General features: G+C 38.7%; 2 protein-coding genes across 2 annotated transcripts; one reads left to right on the top strand and one right to left on the bottom strand.

The window, feature by feature from the left end:
- On the top strand, nucleotides 7409-8767 carry LOC8058093 (transcription factor DIVARICATA). Its single transcript, XM_002467461.2, has 3 exons — nucleotides 7409-7587; nucleotides 7669-7883; nucleotides 8097-8767. Exons 1-3 carry the CDS (start codon nucleotides 7450-7452, stop codon nucleotides 8608-8610), a joined length of 867 nt encoding a protein of 288 aa, XP_002467506.1. The 5' UTR covers nucleotides 7409-7449; the 3' UTR covers nucleotides 8611-8767.
- On the bottom strand, nucleotides 12241-13949 carry LOC8055662 (expansin-B2). Its single transcript, XM_002464902.2, has 3 exons — nucleotides 13628-13949; nucleotides 13363-13472; nucleotides 12241-13118 (listed from the first exon to the last, which is right to left on the bottom strand). Exons 1-3 carry the CDS (start codon nucleotides 13830-13832, stop codon nucleotides 12603-12605), a joined length of 831 nt encoding a protein of 276 aa, XP_002464947.1. The 5' UTR covers nucleotides 13833-13949; the 3' UTR covers nucleotides 12241-12602.

The following is a 20229-nucleotide window of genomic DNA, read 5'->3' as shown; positions in this document are numbered from 1 at the left end:
GAAACCCTAATTCCACTTCTACATCAAGAGTTCCTGGAGAATCAAAAGAATCATTGAGAGAGGATTAGTTTTATAGTCCACAAGAGATTAGGACTAGTCTTATTTAGAAATAGGGAGATAGAGTGTTGGAGAAGAGTTAGGGCTCCAGCTTCGGCCTATCGGTGACCTCTTCGGCTTGTACCTACGGAATCAAGTTCCACTAGCCCTAGAGCTTGCTTCTAAAAGTCTTTTAGTGTTCAACTTCTAATTCAAGTAAGTTCATTGTTATTATTATTCATCTGGTTTACGACTCTCTTTTGAGTGCTCTAGTCTTAGTAGCTCCTAGATTAGGGTAGTATACATGATATAAGCGTGGTGCTTAGACTATCGTTCCTCATAGATGCACCCTACATTTCACATCAGTGGTAGTTCATGAGGGTGACTTTATAGCCTTGTTGGTTCTTATATAGTCTATCTCCCGTCTATAGTGGCATGTAGGACGCAGTTGCTAAGTTAAAGATATCTTATATGGTGCTTTCTCTTGAGTAATGTCCCTAGCCTAAGTAGTAATATACATATAGCTTATAAGGTTAGAACGAGATGACCCTAGTGACCTTCTTTATTGTCTCTATCATCCCTGTCCTTTTTGATATTTCTTAGGGGTTAAGTATAGACTTAGTTAGTATCACATGTCTTCTCTGTGATAAAATATAAATAATGATACTCTGGAATACTCCTGGGTGAAGTGCTACATCGATATACTATTTGTGCGCTTGCAGATACTTTATTTTCTTATGTGTATTTAATTTATACCAACAGTCACATTAGACAAAACATCACCCAGTGTTCGATGCATTCCAGAGAGCATTAAGAGCCACTCAAAACACACTAGACACATCTGATGGTTCACATCAGACAAAGCCCCAACGTTCAACATGCACAGTGAAACACACTCCCTTTGCATGAATAGTGATACTGAACACTCCTTATGGATAGATGGTGTCATTTGTCAAATGTCTTCACTAAAAGTTGTCCAAAGAATTATTTCATGAGGCTGACACAAACTTGTTTGTCTGATGCAGTGACATCGTCTGATGCACTAGGGTTAGCCATCAAATGCAAAGATCATTTGTGTGGTGCTAGCACCAATGCGCCTGATGTACCCAAAGCTACTCCAAATCTTCCAATACTTAAACACTTTTGTGTAAATGTGTTAACTCCACAATGTTTCCAACACTTTTATACATGAGTTAGCATTTTTCACAAATATTTTCAAGGGTTGTTAGCACTCACTAGGTCCTAATGCAAATGCATGGAGTTAATTCACCTAGTGGCACTAGAAAACCATATTCACCATGGCAGTTTCCCTCTTAATAGTACAACTATCTATCCTAAACCTGATAACACATTATATTGCATTTATACCTTTGCCTTGACCACCATTTTGTTTTTCTCTTTCTCCTTTTCTAAGTTAGAGCACTTGGTCACCATCTTTTGGCCATCTCTATCACTTGAGTGCCATTTAGCTCCATCACTTGGACTTGGACCAACCTATCTCATAATCACACTTATACATAGGGGTAGTCCAATAGGTTTCATCAATTAACTAAACCAAATTAGGGCTTTCAGCTATCAACACAATTGATGACTTTGCGGTTGAGAAGGCTTTGATTTGAAATTATTTAGAGTTCTAAAATATTATTTTAAGTTACTCATTTTGAAATCTAAAACAATCTTGGATGTTAGACATGGACTGTACAGAAAGTTCTAGTTATCAATATAGTTTACAACTTTGTCCTTGAAAAGTTGTTTCGAGTTCTAAATATATGTTTTCAGAACTTATATTTTTAAATTCAAAATTTAGAAATTTCAAGCTATCTAGAATGTTCATATGGTTTGTAACACCCTAAAATTTATTCCTTTTGAAATATAGATAAAATTATTTAATTTTGTATTTTTGTGCTCATGAAAATATAGGAAAAATAATATTTTTTATTAAATTAAAATTTATTATAAGGCATAGCAATATTATTATGCATACATGCTGGTGCATATGTTTTGAAGTGATGCTTGTTGCTCCTTTATGTGTTGATAGTAAGAAAAATATTTAAAATACGTTTATTAGATCGATCTTCCTTCTTGGGCATATTTTTTTTTTTCTACAATCAAATTCCTTGTCTCTCAGCTCAAGATTTCATTCAGGGTCTCTCGGAATCCTTTCTTTCGTACCTAAGTTACTCCTTTCAGTTTCTCGTCCATCAAGCAATCTCTACCAAAGTTCTCGGGAATTTTTCCGACCTTTTCCATGAGCATAATCTAATTTTTAGATGTTCCAAATTATCTTATTATAAGCTCTAAATACTTTATTTAGGTTCTTCGTCTTCCATAATGTCTCTGATAATTTTTCCAGAATTTTTGGAGCTTTTGGAGTATTTTTCTTGGCTTAAATAATAATTCTAGGTTTTGAAGAATTAACTTTATAACTAAAATTAAATATTCCGAAAATAATAAAATATAGTCCTTCTCCAACTTGGTTTTAACCTAGCGTTATAAGTGCATGCCTGTGTCTCTCTTTGATCTAATCTAGCTATCTAAAATATTTTCTCCCGAGCCGCCGCCAAAGTTCTTCCGACGTTGAAAAGTCGATGCCGAGCAAAACATGGATAAAACGATTGAGAGCCATGAGCCCTGCCCTGACCAAGTCATGTGCGTGCTGTCGTTCTTTGCTGGAAGAGGTGAGGCTTATCCTGATCCAAGTGATCTTTTTACCATTCGATTCTGTATTCTTGTCTTTCGTATTCTATGGTTGCCGAACTTCGCCGCAGCCATCGCCGACGCCAGGTCGTTGGGCAGCTGTTCCGAATTCATGACCGGGGCCTGATCATCTACGCTGTGGAAAACACCGTGGGCCGTTCCTCATCCGCAAGTCTAATCACCGTCTGTCGTGACATCGAGATCCAGTCTATGATTCACCATCCCGTGCATAACCTTGGCAGTCGATCCTTGTTTGGCATTGGTGAGCACTGAACATTTATATGGTTACAATTTCTTTCTCTGCTGTATCTAGTTAGCCTGAGCAATTCAGTGCTTGATTTTATCAGCCGCAGCCTGCAATTTGCTACCTCGCTTCCACCATGCATGTCTATCTGCATACCGAGAAACTTCAAGTGCAACGGATGCAACTAACGATCGATTGATTCTTAAACACCGTCGCCTTGACAACAATTATACATATTAAATTAAGGTCAGTCTACAGATCATCTTGTCTATCTATTGTTTAATTAATCAACAGTTGTGCTCATGTCATGATGATCACATGATGACATCACTATGTTTTGTGGACGTTTTTCTTTAGAAAAACAAATCTAGAAATACAAAGAAAATACACTAGTTTGTCTTAGACATAAAATACTTATTTTATCTCCGATTTGAACTGTTTAAATTGCGTTAGGTTCGTTTTCATGAGCTCTACATGTTAGTAACACTGTTTTCTGTAACACTGTTTTCTCAGTTTGAAACCTTTTAATTTCGTGATCCCATTTAATTAATTACTTTTCTATATAAAATCTTAGAAAATTCATAACTTCTCCGTTTCAAATCCGATTTAAGTGATCTTTACGTCGATGAAATTGTAGTGATACGTAGAATCATTTTATAAACTTTTCATACTGTTTTTATATGTTTGGTGTACTGTTCTAATTGTAGCCTTGTTTGCTTCGTGTATGTTTTCTTCGATTGTTTGTGTGATCGATGATCGAGTTTAGACGGAGAGCAGTTTTTGGTGATCAAGATCAGAGTTTTGGATATGTGAGACCAACAGGACCAAAAGGATAAGCAAGAGCAATTGGATTAAGGCAAGTATAGCATTTGGGTTTTATTTCTGTGACCATGATCCTGTGACTAGATTAATGTTAAGTAATAAATGATAAAAATGACTTTTTAGCCACTTGATGATTTGTCTGTACGTGATCACCCGGGACAACAGTGCAACCATGAGGGCTATAATGGCTCTGGCTTTAGCTCAGTATGAAGACCTTTTCTAGCTTGTTAGAGGTTACCCGAAAGGGCGCTAGAGGGGCTGAACCGACACGGGTATAGTGCGAGCCCCTGTCCCTATGTGTATAGGCTGCGCGTCATTGTGCCATTCGGAAGGGGGGTATCTATATCTGCTCGCAAAGGAAACCTTGCGGCCCTAACATGTTAGACGAACTTTTGAAAGGCTTCATAGTGATCCCTGCCGACCTTCCTTGGTAGTGGGTTAAGAGGTCGACGGGCCTCGGGCGAAAGGGTAAATCATGACTCATGGGTAAAGATGTACAACCTCTGCAGAGTGTTAAAACTAGTATACTAGCCGAGCTCACGGTCAGGAGCGGCCTTGGGGACATCTACATTAAGGGTGATGAATCTTGTGTGTTAAATATGCTCATTGTTTATTGTTTAATGCTTTACATTATTTATGTCACATTGGTCATGAGATTGTGGAAGTTATACAATCTAGTTGCTATACTTGTGGAGTTCGACATGGACTCACTCTTGCTATTTTCCCCAAACCTCAGGAGAAGTTTAGGCTTGTGATCAACCAGTCAGTTGGATCCTGTAGAGTGAAGTTAATACCCGAAGTTTGGAGATGTCTATCCGCTGTTTGCTAAAGGTTATCTCTTTTATATTATGTACGTTATATAATTATGCATTGTCTTTTGATATTACCCCTTATTTGTAGCTATATGTGAGTCTTGGCTTCTAAAACTCACATATGGTGCATATCTGGTTTTGTCCTTAAAATCGGGTATTACATGGTTAAACCGAAAGTTGTAGAGGCCAACCTAATCTATGAGTTTGTTGTTGATAAGATTTTTATATGAAGTTATTTAGATTATCAAATATTTATTTTACATTCACGCATTTTAATATTTAAATTTTGAAATTTTAAGCAGTATTGGATAGAGACACATCTTAGACCGAAGATGCACTATTTGAGTAGATTTAAATCAAAAAACATTTAGGTGTATTGAGTAGCTAAAATATTCAATACAGGATTATAAAATTTTTATACATAATGATAGCATACTATATATAATCATAAATGAATGTGTAGTACAGTAATATGAAGGTGTAGTGTAAGTGGAAGGTTGAGGATTTAGCCTTGAGAAACATCTATGCTTATTTTTGGGGTTTTTTATGTTTGATGTAAATGATATGGTGGACCAACAAATACGTAGCATGATGGGCCTCGCAAGGTAGGCCTACAATTACACGCCGCATACCATTTTTCTAATTTTTTTTGAAGTTGCTTAAAAATAATTTATAAAATTTCTATATAAAGTTGAATGAAGACAAACTTTATATTAAAATTGTAGGTATTCACGCAGTCTATAAATTTTTAGTTGAAAAGATTTTGATATGAAACCATTTAGTGTCCCAAATATTATTTTAAGTTCACGTATTAGAAAATTTTAAGTTTTCAACCAACCTTGAATGTTCATATGGTTCATACCAAATTTAGAGGCCAACTTAATCCCATTATTTTATTATTGATATGTTTTTATTTGAAGTTGCTTGGAGTCTTGAATGTTTATTTAAATTCATACAATTTGAGAATCAAGTTTTAAATGTTTCCAAACAATTTTGGACGAGACACATCCTATATCAAAGTTGTACTACTGATTTAAAACTTTTATAGCTAAAACATTTTTAGTTATGTTCATTTAGTAGTCAAAATATCAAATATAATGTTATAAAATGTCCATATGAAAAGATTGCATCATATATATATACTCAAAAGTGAGTGTATACTGAGGTGGTTGCCAAACATTGTGTGAGCTAAAAGTTATGATTTAAGTCTTAAGAGACACTTAATTCTTTTGCGTTCTTTTAGTTTCTAGAAACCATTATTAAAAAGATAGATATTTTAACACTTTTGTCTTTATAAATGGTTTAATGATGGAGTTTGAAAATAGAGCATCACATATGAGTAATTGGTTTAGTGTCGAAGTCGTATTCATTTTGGTTCAAAAATAAAGCATTATTGATGAGTAATGCGAGCGACGCATGTAATCTATGACGATATTATGTGGTGTTCAATGACAATATTTGTGGTAACATCATAGTTCGTCGTAAATGGTCAACACCCAAGGTCCATCATCAATTTGATCCATGGTGAAACAAAAATTTTATCATAACTATGCACTATTTTGTGACATTATTTTGATTTGTTAGTCAAACTTTATCACATATATGCGTATATCTTGCTTCTTTTTTGACAAACCACGACTAGTTACCTTTGAGTCTAAGTTGTTTGTTTTTTGTTAAATTGAGGAAACTAGTAGGTTTATGTGTAACATGGACACTGATTAAGTATATCACATTTCAATCTACATATGCTATATTTAGGAATATCATTGTATGGACATATTCCTTTTGAAGATAAATATAGTTATTCCACTTATTGTATTTATACTATTAGTTTGTGAGCTCATTGAACCCAAGGTGAAATGAAAGTGCAAATATATGAGGATAAAATGGTTTTTGAATATTTAAGACACTTTACTGAGGTTAACTCAAATTCTTGCTCTTTTGTGTCAACTAATTATTATGAGCACTTGTAGCCTTTAATGAAAAGACCACGGGTGGTTTGCGGCTGATCAACAAAGAGTCATCTATGGCGCAATAGAAACATTGTTACCAAATTAGTTAGTAAAATCTATCTTGCATGCATACATAAATCATGAACATATCAAGAAAATATGCAATTCATATCTTCGTAGGTCATTCGAAATAACTTCTCAAGAAAACAGGGAAGACCCAACCAAGCACACACTAATTTAGTTGTATACTCTCAATTAACAAAATTACTTACACTGATATTCATTTGGTACATTTCTACCGAACAAAACTATTAAATACCATATCACAAGAAAAGATATCCATATATTATTACAATATTTGAAATGTTCGTGATCATTTATGTTGCAGTAGCTCATCAAGATATTTTAATAGATAAATATATATCACTCGTGTGAGATGAAGCATTGTAATCATTAGAATTTCCCATTGACGATGTAGTCAACTAATAGTAGCTAAACCAGATGCTGGTATTATTCTATCTTGTGTGCCTATGAATGACTTTAGTGGCGGTATGGCTATGCATGACCACACATGTCACCCCGTCAATGGCTACATACATGGGCGCACATAGGAAAACTGTTGGCGTTGTCAAGTTGACAATATGTATACGGAGCTTATAGCAAATTTCTAGCACTAAATATTAATGCATTTGAGAAAAAAGTCACATAAGTAGAGATATACTATATAATATATATCAAATTCAATTGTCCAATTAATTAAAATTAGGACAAAAAGATTCACATGAAGCCTATAAATACCAGTCTTGGTGTTTGCCGATCTCCACAACCCAACAACCCTTGTTCTTAGCTCAAACTACCAATTGTTGCATATATAGTACTCAACCACATGGATCCCAAGTTCAAGGGAGAGTGGAGTGCCTCTGAGGTCAGCATGGTGAAATCTCTCATTGAAGTGGACAACGCCAACAACAATTGTGCTAGTGATATGAACAAGAAGCACAATCAAATTATGGATGAGCTCCAGGTAATGTTCCCTAGCAAGGAGAAGCATCAAGTAACTGACTTGTATATTGATGTCATAGTGGTGGTGATGCAAACATTGCAGAGTGGCAACCAACATGTGGAAGCAAGTAGCAACCTCATGAATCAACCCTTTGGGGTGTTTGTGGGGGGTCTATCCATGGGCAACATGGAAGCATTTGGTGGTTATCAAAAAGAGATGTTCAGCACAAGGAATGTAAAGGAGACTCCACGGAGGAAGCCCACTCCTCGAAAGGAGAGCCAGCACAATAGGAGGTTTTGGACCACAGACGAGCATAGGTTAGTTATTTGCTAGATCCCTAAAGCATCTCATATAGATTATAATGCTTGTCACATGAAGTTTTAGTACCCTTATTAAGCATAGGTTATGAGGTATTATTATGATGATGAAGTGTTTATATATTATTTTTCTTCAAAGAATCTTGAATATATGGGGAAATGGAACCTAAACTTATATCTAATTAGTTCACTTCAAACTCTACCTCATTGTAGGCAATTCCTCCGTGGTCTACATGTGTACGGGCGCGGAAATTGGAAGAACATCTCTAGGCACTTTGTTACCTCCAAGACACCAGTGCAGGTTTCTAGCCATGCACAAAAGTACTTCCTTAGGAAAGAAAATGGCACCAAGAAGCAGCGTTATAGCATCAATGACATTGGACTTTATGATTTTGAGCCCTTGCCGCAAACAAATGCTTCTGCCTGGGAGGGGGCCACCTCTGGTGGAGGTGTCTACAACACAAATCACTATAGCTTTTGTGGACATCCTACTTCCATAAACAATGCCCATGCTTGGTCATCAGTCCAATACCACACTGGCCATGGAAGTAGTAACAATATCCAGATGCCCACCTTGGCTATTGGCCAACAACAAGAGCAAATGGGAACTAGTAGTTCTTTAGTGGCTCCGACCATGGAGGCAGATAGGGGCCACTTGGACTGGACTAGTGATAAGCTGGGAGATCTTCTTGATACTCAGTGGATGATGAACATGGACATGAACTAGGTTTTATCACCATCTAGTACGCCACGTTGCATGGTGGCCTATTAGTTCATCCTATATATGTCAGTTAAGCATCATAGTATTCTCTTATGCTAGAGTGTGAGCAACTTTGTTATCATGAAATATGCGTGGTACTTTCAAATGTATGTGTCTTGTTTCATTGTAGCATTTTACTTAGTATGGTGTATCGGGTATGTCAAAATCAACATTACATTGAGCTTATTTATTTATTCTCAGCTATGCACTGGATTTTATTACTTGCCCTATTTTTATATTATTTCATCATTTTAATGTTTGGTTGTGGGACTTATACTCTATTACATATTGATGACATTATACAGATTAGAGAAGTAGAAGATGTAAATTACATAGGCATATATCCGTCAGTAAGGAAATGCAAGACTCCCACGTACAAATTGATCCTAAAATGTGCACACATGTATGCAAATTGTTCCTCTAGAGGGTGGCGTGTCACACATTACATTGTTGTACTATTTCACTTTGAAGTATTCTGTAGTTTTGGAACTTTAAAATAGAATCAATTTTAAGATTATGACATTAAATTTTCAAGTATCTAAATATTACCAACTAATCCAAATAAGGTTAAATTCGTAACAAGATGCAACATGAAGGATACAAATAAATAATCAACACCACAAAGATATATTAATAGTATAAGTGTGAGGAGGACAATAAGACAAGGCTAGGTTTGTATAATGACCTTTCCTCAATAGCATGGTCAAGGAAGAAAGATTATAGTAGGTGCAAAGATCATCTTCCATGAATGTGGTTAGGAGACCACCCGACCCTATTAACGTGACTTGTTGCTACAATATAGCACTAAAACACAATGATTCAAGATTGAGACAAACGAAGAAGGCCAAAACACCTTTGGCATGGTTGATAGGTCACTTGATGTGTTAGGTGACTATTAAAAGAACCTGGTTGCATGCTTCTTTGCCCTATCGATGAGGTATGAAAGCGTAGAATGGGAGGAGAAACTGTCGGTGCAAAAGTGGGTAGTCCAGATGCCTTTTTTCTCAGCACAGAAAAAAGCAATGGTGTTTATTATGAATTTTTAGAGGCTAGATTTCTTTCCTTCACCTACAAAATATTTGTTAATAGTGTGTTTTTGACCTCTTATATGATCTTAAGGTTTTTGGTTAACTATTACTATATCTATCACAAAATAATCTTGTTTTTTAAGGAGTTCACATCTATGGTAGAGCATGCATGTAGTGTTGAGCATGCGAGCGAGGGAGTGTGCAATGAACAATAAAGAGGTTAGATGCAACGTCACCACAACAAGCTTGGTTGTCAACATCGTCAAATGAACCAAAATGAGTTTTCTAGGTATAAGTATCTTGCATGAATCTGCATCTACCACTTTAGAAGCCATAAAATAGGATAGGGTGATTCCTTATCACCTCTATTGTTCAATTTAGTCAGTGATGCCATATCTGTTATGTTGTCTAGTGCACAAAGGAATGGGCATTTAACAGGTCTGGTCTCACACTTGGTCTCACACATTTTCAATACACCGATGATACAATTTTTTGGGAACTAACAGACAATGACATTAGAATTTTGATGTGTTACAAAACAATGTTAGGTATGCAGATGAACTATGAAAAAAGTAAAGTGTGGGATGGGAGTGGAAGTTGAGGAACAAACTAGAGTGGTGAATCTTCTAAACAACAAATCTTCCCCAATTACCTATCAAATACTTGGGGCTCCAAATGAGCAATGTGTTAAACTTACTAAGGCCCAATTAAATTGTGTAAATGAGCAAATCTTTAAAATGTTGGGAACCTGGAAAGGCGACACTCTATCTTCAAGAGAGAAGACGATACTAATTGAATCATACCCGTCAAGTGTGTCTATGTATGCAATGGGTGTGTATCAATTGTATGAAGGGGGCCATATCAACAATTACATTCAGCTAGATCTCAGTTCTTTTGGCAATGATATGGGAAAAAAGAAGTACCATATGGTTAAGTGGGATGCATTGGATAAACCAAATGATTTTGTAGGACTAGTTTCATAGATGTGAGGGAGATGAATATTTGTCTTCTCTTCAAATGGATTGATAGATTGGAAAGAGGAGAGAATAACCATGTATATGCAATTAGCTAAGGAATGAATACCTAGGAAATAATACCTTCCAAGTCAAATCTAGAAGCGGATCACAATACTAGCATGGTCTACCGGATTGTATAGAGAGTAATAATCACTAGTAAAAAAAGACTTTTAGAGGTAGTTAAAATCGATTTTCAGAAGCGGTTTAAAAACCGTACAATGCCACCAATTGTAAAAATAAGTGATTTTGAGAGACGGTTCTCTTAAGACAAACACTCCTAAAAATCAATTTTCAGAGATGGTTGACTTAACTCAACCATCCCTAAAACTAATTTTTAGAATTTTTAAAACCATTTAGAGTATAATAAAAATAAGAAAAAATATTTAGTGTGGCTAAAGGCCAAGAAGACCAACCAACCACTTATTGAATTTGATTTTCACCATCTTATGATATAGTGCAAGAATTAGGATTTAAACTCGTAACCTTACATGGTTCATTCATAGTCACTTATGTCGAGATATACATTGCTATCCATTTGTACTAATACGTATGGATCTTGTAATCAATATTTAGGCTATTAAACAACCTTAAATGGGAAAATTTTCAACTATAAAGTTTTAAAAATCTCATTGAGAGTTTCATATAGGACATTTCCCCATCCAAGGTCGTTTGAAACATTTTAAAAATTAAAATGAAAAACTCTGAGACTTAATTTAAAATTTTGGAACCATAAGTGCTCTGAAACAAAAATTTTATCGTCTACAAAGTTTTAGATCTCGTCAAGCTCTATAATTTTGATATAAATTTTGTATTCATTTGACTTCATTTTAAAAAGATATGAATTTATTTGTGCGGCTGCTATTTTTAAGGATGGTTGACTTAGTTAACTGTCTTTGAAAATTGATTTTTAGTTGTAGTTGTCTTAAAAGAACCGCCTCTAAAAATTACTCATTTTTAGCTAGGGACAGTTGACATAACCAACAGTCCTTGAAAATAACATATTTAGATGTGGTTTTCTTAACGGAACCGACTCTAAAACGGAAATCCTTAATGGAAAATTACTTTATTTGTTGTGGAGGTATGATATGGGCGCTCTCGAAGATGAGGAACGATGTGACCTTTGGAGGACAAGCTGCTCAAGTACCCAGGGAGGCGATTTCAGGGCAAGATGATGATCAATCAATGTAGGGTGGCCTTGAAGGATAAAAAAAGCTGCACTGGTGGAGGAGATCCTAAATTCGTAATGCGAGTTGTTGATGAGGTGAAGGAAATCTAAATGCGTCAAGTTTTTTATTGGTTTAAAACCTGGGGGTGGGGGATAACCTTTTATCTCATCTGAGTTTAGCCTTTTATTTTTTTGTTGCAATGGGTGGCCTCTAGATGTTTTATTATTGTTGAGTAGAGGTAGAATTGATGTTTCCACACGTTTAGCTGCGCTTGATGTATCATTATCGTCAAACTGGTATACCCAGTCATCGTACACTCATATAAGTTTTCAATATAAGCTGGGACGACGTAATGGCCTTGGATTTTTTTTTTAAAAAAAATACACATATACTGGAATAATCAGAAATGTATTTGCTGACCATGACTTGATGCATACATAGCCCCCCTGATTTGGTCACACATTGTATGCACCGTACCTACTTGTTGTACAAACATTGGAGTTTGGACGGTAGGCGGGAGACAACATGTATGTATAACACTTTGCCTCCTCCATTTCCGACGCGCCTCAGATACACACAATGACAACACGGAAAAACTCGCCGAACCCATTGCAAAAACCAAAAAGAATTTGCAATAATCACACAATACACTCTACTACTCCCAAATAAATAACCAACCTTAGCACCACCTTGTATATGATTAATCATATATACCAGTGATGATGATGGGTTAATAATTATGTGGTCGCTTAAGTGAACTGGACGTAGGAGCGGTAGTCGGTGTTGGCCCTCCAGTTTGCCGGGATGACATTGTTGGCCACCAGCGTCCTGCCGTTCTCGCTGCGGATGCGCATGGAGAAGGGGCCCCTGAGCGCGCGGTAGGAGTCGAGCCGCCAGACGGACCCCCAGGAGCGGCGCATGGGCATCCAGTGGCCGGAGTTGGCCTCCATGGCGTCCATCTGCACCACGGTGCCGGCCTTGTTGGCGTACTCCACCAGCACCGCCAGGTAGTTGGGGTTGGAGCCGGCCTGCACGTGGAAGTTGACGGTGAGCCCCCGGTTGTTGCAGGCCACCCTCCTGAACTGGATGTCGATGATGCCCGCGTGCCGGAGCTTGTCGTTGAGCCCCGGCCTCGCCATGGACCCGAACGCCGTGCCGCTCAGGTCGAAGTGGTACCTCGCCACCGGGTAGTAGTTCATGTCCGTGATCATCACCGTCTTCACCTCGCCGGAGCAGGCTGGGTTGTTTTTAGCGGTGCACCTGATCTGTATTGTTATTTAGATCAAAAGTAAGAGAACGTGAAAAGATGCTTCCGTTTGACCTCAACAATTCCACTAGCGTGGGCACTGATACATACGCACCAAATTAAAAATTGTCGCTATTAACTTCGATTCGAGGGGAAAAAAGATACACTCTGCTAGCTAGCTACTAATACAGTTGACCGATTTGAATTAAATGAAGCGGACAAGTGGACGGGTAATATAAACAGCAAGTTGATTGGAGTAGTACCTGGTAGCATGCGCCGCAGCCCTGGCCGTCCTGGAACAAGGGCTGGTTGCCGCACGACGTCATGGACATGAACGGGTACTGGTTGGTGTTCTTGAACCCGCACGCGCCGCCTGCAGAGAAACACCGATCGTCGGTGCAAGGACAGCACAATGTCAGCCACGGCACATTGGCAAAATCCGAAATGTCAGCACGACAGCTAGCATTGGCGGCGCACACCGACGACGATGCATGGCGGAAACTGACACACTACTACGTACGTACGTACCGTTGTCGTCGGGGCCGGCGCCGTAGGGCGCGCCGTACCAGGTGGCCTTGGCCATCTGCCAGCCGCCGGAACGACCGCGGAGTTGGCGGGCGGCGGAGGTGTGGTTGTTCACCACCGCCGGCAGTGCGCTTGCGCCGGAATGCGTGACGACGACAACAAGCGCGGCGAGGAGGGCAAGAAGTGCAGCTGCTCCGGCGGCGGCCATTATCTCAGCTCGATCGCGTCACACAATGTAGTACCAGCGGCAGAAGCTAACAAGAAACCTTGTAGTATGTGCGTTTGCTGGCTAGCTGCTTGTGTTTTGATGGTGGAAAGGGCCGAGATCGCCTGTGTACTTATAGGCGGGCAAGCTAGCTAGCACCAAACACACAATCTAGAGTATTGAGCAGTTGGCGGCATCAATAGTCGTCGCGCCACATCGGACGTGCCGTGTTTAGAGGTATAGGGTCACATGGCCACCGTACCGAGCTAATCATGTTGGAATGGAGTATGGAGTACTCGGTCCGCGAGCCAGTCAGCCATTACAAAAGAAACACACATCTTGGAGAGTAGTAGTAGCGCACATGCAGGGTTAGGGATAGTACGCGGGCTCAGCTCGTACCGTACGCCGGTGCGGTGGCTGACAAAATGCCAATGATTCTCAACTAACCTCTCTGGCAGTTATCAGCGGACAGCGGACCACAAAATCGGTGAAAGTGGGCCCTACACTGCTACTAGAGCTGCGGTGCTGCGGCTTAACCAGAATTCGGATCGGGATGCAAATTAAAGTTGCAAACTAGACGAATAGATCTAACTATAGATTAATTAGATTGACATCTGAGGGTGCTGCGCTAGCTAGCAATCAAGAGATTCGTACGCCAACAAGCAACTGAAAACCAACGATCGGGTTGATGATGACTACGACACCGGCCTGGACATCAATCTCTGAATCATGCATGGAAATAATCATGCATCAAATGTATGCTTCCATACAGTAGTTGGCCTGGGTCTATTGGCTGCGGTGGGCTATGGACGAAAACGATATAGTTCATCAATATGGATATAACATAATTAGATCACTAAATGATGATAAAATAGATGAATGTAGAGTGTTGAGACGGTTATACGAGGTGAGTAGACTAGCAACTGTATATAACAATGTATTATAGATATGTTATTAAAGGGTATATATATGTTTTTCAAGAAATTTTTGGGGGACAATTGTACCCTCATGCTGCTACTATAGATCCGCTCCTGATTGGCTGGGCAACTTAGAGAACAAGAAACAAAACATGGTTTGATAACAAATTAATAAAAGGTTGCATCTTTTAATTTGCGATCGATGGCTTAGTGTTAGTTCAAAGAAAACGCTCTTCAAAACCGCTTTTGACCTCTCCTGAAAATCATTTCCTCACTAGCATGTGCCGCCGGCCTAACTTCATTGGGTTGTAGTGAAAATACCATATAAGTTTTCTATATATTGGTGAAAATACCATATAAGTAGTTACAACTTCCACATGCAAATGTGAATGGTGTAAACCGTAGACCATGAGAGAGACACAACTGCGCGTCTGACTTTCTCATCGATGCCTTGAACATCTTACCCTCGACCTCGATTATTGAGCATGTTCAGTTTACCGGCCACCATGTATTCTATGATTTGGTGGATTACATTAGTGTCAGATCAGAGACTTGCATCTCGTCAACTGCGATCTGTACTTGATCGGGATTGTTTATCTAACGAGAGAGCATTCAGTTATTATTTTGTGACGCGGGGAAACTGTCGATCGTGTCGCTGCCACAACGGCCCGGGCAGGAAACTTGGACCTATGTGCAGCCGGACGCAAGCACAGAGCACAGTGGTGCAGGATAACGCTCCACCTAGTCTTCTCGCTACTACAGAATTAATATTCAGCAACGAGGCTTTTCTCTCAGAATGCCACCCGAAAAGAGTCGTCTTTAGAAATATATTTGTAAAGAGAGTCGCTATTTTACCTGTTTTAGGCCGGAGGTGGCTGTGAGGGAATGTTCAAATTAACATGAAGTGTCATCCTCTTGACCAACTTGTGCTAATCTCGACCGCCCCTGGAGAATGTCATCTGCACCTCCTCTTCAGGATCTTTTTGTGGTTGAGTGACATATGACAATCCAAATAATAAACTAACAAATGACTCCATGTATAGTAAACAAGTGTTACCTTTAAATTAATAAAATTCATGATATTTATAATTCAGCTGTCTCTACAAATACCCCTTATTTTTTTAAAAGGCGACTCTATTTTCACTTACCTCTACAAATTGATTTTTAAAGGTGGCTAGAAATAGAGTAAGCTACCTTTGAGCAGCACAATAGAATTTGAATTTTTCAAACAATCTCAAATGAAGAAACAATCAAAATCAAAGTTGTAGATGACTAGATGTCGAAGAGTTATACAACTTTATAGTTGACCACTTTTTCATTTTGAATAATCTATACAAGGCAATTACATTTAAATTTCTCACATTTGAAATTCAAAATTCTCAAAGCAACCTTAGATGAACAAAACAACCAAAAGCAAAGTTGTAGATCTTGAAAAGTTATACAACTCTATAGTTGTCAACTTTTTTATTTGAATTGTTTTGGACCCTAAATGCTCATTTAAATTTGGATGAAGATAAGAAGACAAGTGACATATGGATGAAGTGGCTAGGGGATATATGTCCAACACCAAAGGTCATGGGTTCGAACCCTGTATGGGTTTCTCAAAGAAGATTCATGCTCAATTCGCACAAATTTCAAATCTCAATTTCCCTATCAAGTATCAAGTGATGGTTTACATAGACTCAATTTCCCTATCAAGTGATGGCTTACGTGGTTTATTTATCCTAAGAACATCCCTCCTCTCAATATGCATTTGCAAAGTTCTCTCAAATGCTTTTCAAATACACAGACTTCAAATGTGTTCCAACTTGATACAACGCACTGACTTACTTTTTTGAAAGCATTTTCACTTGCTTCCTCACCTCGTCACTAGGTCCAATATGCATATGCAAAGTTAGTTCAAACCTAGTGACACTAGATAACAGTCAACTCTTTTAAGCTCCCCTCTTAATAGCACAACTATCTATCCTAAATCGGACCATGCACTCTATTGCACCTTGGCCAAAGAAATGACATCGATGATGGCCATGATTTTGTTACCTAGTGGCACTAGATTTTGTTACCTACAATGACATCGATGATGGCCATGATGAGATCATCGTTGCAGGCATCGATTTCATTGGTAAAAGATCAATTTGTGGTCGACATAAGGCAGAGTGTGATATTGGGAACTTCTTGTGAGAAAATTGGGTCATCCTCATTGTCGATGGCCACGGAGAGAAAATTAGGTATCCAACTTAATAGATCAAGGGTTGGCGCAAAAATTGTAGCCTATGCAATATCCAACAATTCATTCGCTGATGTTCTTGCAACAACTTATATATGTTTTGTTATATTCTAGATTTTTGAATTTTATGGCATGTCCAAGGTGGTTTGAGAAATTTTACAATGGTTGGAAAAAAAATATGGACCATCAATTGGCCGAGATTGAACGGTGAAAAAATAGGAAGAATCAAACTGAAAGTACCTGGAGGTACCAAATAGGTGGAGATAGTATCAGATTATGGTGGGGCCGGTATCAAAATATGTGGGACCATATCTATTTTTTATTTTCCATTTATTTTTCAAAAAGGAGTAATTTGGTCATTTTAGTGCATTCATTCAAGGGCAAAAATTAGATTTTCTATGTCTTTTTTTTCTATATGAACCGATAAAGTTGTTGGGCTAGGCCTAGGGTTGCCTCTCTATCGACCAGCAGCCTCTTCGTGGCAGGTGCGGCCATGGCCTGGCACGACCCACGGCTCTGGAGCATGACGGCGGGCGGGCGGGCGCGGCCCAGCCGGTGCGACAACAATTGAGCACAGCCCCAGCGGGTGTGGGGGCGTGGGCGTGGCTACGGAGCGTGGCATCGGTGTGGTTGCTAGAGAGGGATGGGGCGACTAGGGCTCCAGAGCACAATGGACGGTGTGGCACGATCACGGCAGGCGCTGGCAGCCGGGTAGGCGGACCGATGGTAGCAGGGCTGTGCTTGGTCTCCGAGGATGCCGCCAGTCAGCGATAGAAGGATGCGTTGAGGGTAGGTCTATATTGGGCTAGGCATACGGTGATCGGCACACTATGTCTAATTTTAGAAGGGCACATCCTTAATTACTAAAATACCCTGCAATATATTTCTCGTTTAATTAGAAAAAGATGAAAGTATCTGGAGGTACCATGGTATTTTTCCAACCATTATAAAACATCTCCCAAGGTTTTAGAGTTGGTCGATGGATTTAGATGATGACTGCACTCTGGGTTCAGTGTTTGATGGGATTTTATTCAACTGGAGATCAGCTACATGGGCGAAGCCCACTAGAGAAGAATATGATGGAGGATTTAAATAGAATATCATGTCTTTTTTATTTTAATTTATTCATGTGTATTTTGGGAAGCATAGTGCTAAGTTTTAATATAACTCTTTCTTCCCTTCTAGAAAAAAACACTTGAAGGCTCTAGAAATGGATATCTTTACCAAAGATGGATAGAGCTCTAGTAAAAGATAACTCCTACTCCCTTGTCCCGTTTTCAGTGTCGTTCTAACACAACTGTAAACTGTCTGCATCCACTCTCTCTTCCATGCATATGGACAGACGAAGGGTCTAGGTCCAAAGCATCTTTGATGGACCGGCCAGGTTCATTACTAAAACGACTCTGAATAAGGGATCAAAACTATCATAATAGATAATGGTGTACTAGCAATGAAGATAACTCCTATGTGTATGAGTGTATCCTTGGTCGATAATAAGGATCTAGAATAGTTTTTACATCTTTATTGAATTATTAAAGATCCCCGTTGCAGTGGCGAGGATTTGCACTCAAGGTTTGGCCATGGAGACGACGACGGCCGTGACCTTACATATGCAAATTAAAGGAGATGGCAGTGGGCGCCATGCATTATTTTCGCTATCCGTGACGATGCGTAGCGTATAAGTTCGGAAGCCAGCAGAACGGGGCGTTGTCTCACGTCACGTACCGTGCTGTGCAGCAGTCTCCCACCGATTGCACTTGCACGTGATTTTTCGATCTTGTACTAGTTGTAGCCGTCCATGCCATTTGCAAATTGGCAAGGTGCTGAGGTTGCAACTGCAAGCATGGGAGAACGTGATGATGTTGCCTCTTTTTTTTTCCTTCATGCGTCCTTGATGACAAACTAAGGCCTTGTTTAGTTCACCCAAAAACCAAAAAGTTTTCAAGATTCCTCGTCACATCGAATCTTGCGGCATATGCATGAAATATTAAATATAGATAAAAACAAAAACTAATTACATAGTTTAGCTATAAATCACGAGACGAATCTTTTGATCCTAGTTAGTTCATGATTAGACAATATTTACCACAAACAAACGAAAAATGCTACAGTAGCGAAATCCAAAAACTTTTGGTATTTAAACAAGGCCTAATGCCTGGCGTCCGTCGTCCTTTGAGGCTCATCTGATCGTCGCGCTGGTGGTACTTGTACGGTACTGCTGGATGCCTGGATCAGACTGGCACTTGCACGGCGCAGTCGGTGGCTCACTCACTCGTCCACCGCCAAGCCGAGGCAAGTAGCACGAAGCAGCACCCATGAAACGTGCTGCAAAAGTCGAGTTTGACTTGACCCAGAACGTGCGCCGCCAGATTGTTGCGGAGAGCCCATTACTTTCGTCCATAGCTCAAAAGCCTATTACTGTATTGTGTTGGAAAGATTAAGACCGGTTTTCTTATTCTTTGATGACAAAGGAAGAAGAAGGAAGACGAAAAAGAAGTTTATACTCAACGTCCATATGGATATTGACAGCGGTTCGTTGGACATCTGTCTTTTGCTAAGTGTTTACCTATGTAGTTATCTATATGAATTGTTATAATTGATACTGATATTTAGAGCTATAAGAGCGTGGATACAATATAGATGAAAAACTGTTTTGTATTTCAGAGTACTTGTAACATAATGATGTACCCAATAATATTTTAATATAATTCTTCTTTTGTTAAAATAAAACATCAAAAGAAAATGTTAGCTTGTATTAAGTCAAACTATCTCAAGTTAAATAATTTTATATAAAAATACTAATAGTAATGGTATTAAACAACTGTAATTGAATTTATCATAAAATATATTTTTAGATCATACATATTTGGTGTCACTAATGTTTATGTTTTTTCTTTATAATACCTAAAGCAAATCTAAGGCCTTTGTTTAATTCCCTGGACAAAAAGTTTTTGAGTACTGTAGTACTTTTATTTGTATTTAGTAATTATTGTTCAACCATAGACTAAGTTCAAAAGATTCGTCTCGCAAATTACAGGCAAACTGTGCAATTAATTATTATTTTTTATCTATATTTAATGTTTGTGCCACAAGATTTGAGGTGATAGGAAATCTTAAAAAGTTTTTAGATTTTATGTCTAAATAAGGCCTAAAATGATGAGGCGGACATAGTACTGAAAAAGAAAACTTATCAGCACCGCATTGGCCTGTTCGCGGCAGGGCTTTGTCTCTACCTTTCTCTTGTGGAATATTTGGT

This window comes from Sorghum bicolor, chromosome 1, assembly GCF_000003195.3.
Source record: "Sorghum bicolor cultivar BTx623 chromosome 1, Sorghum_bicolor_NCBIv3, whole genome shotgun sequence".
Classification (NCBI taxonomy): domain Eukaryota; kingdom Viridiplantae; phylum Streptophyta; class Magnoliopsida; order Poales; family Poaceae; genus Sorghum; species Sorghum bicolor.
This window is presented reverse-complemented; position numbering and strand designations above follow the sequence as displayed.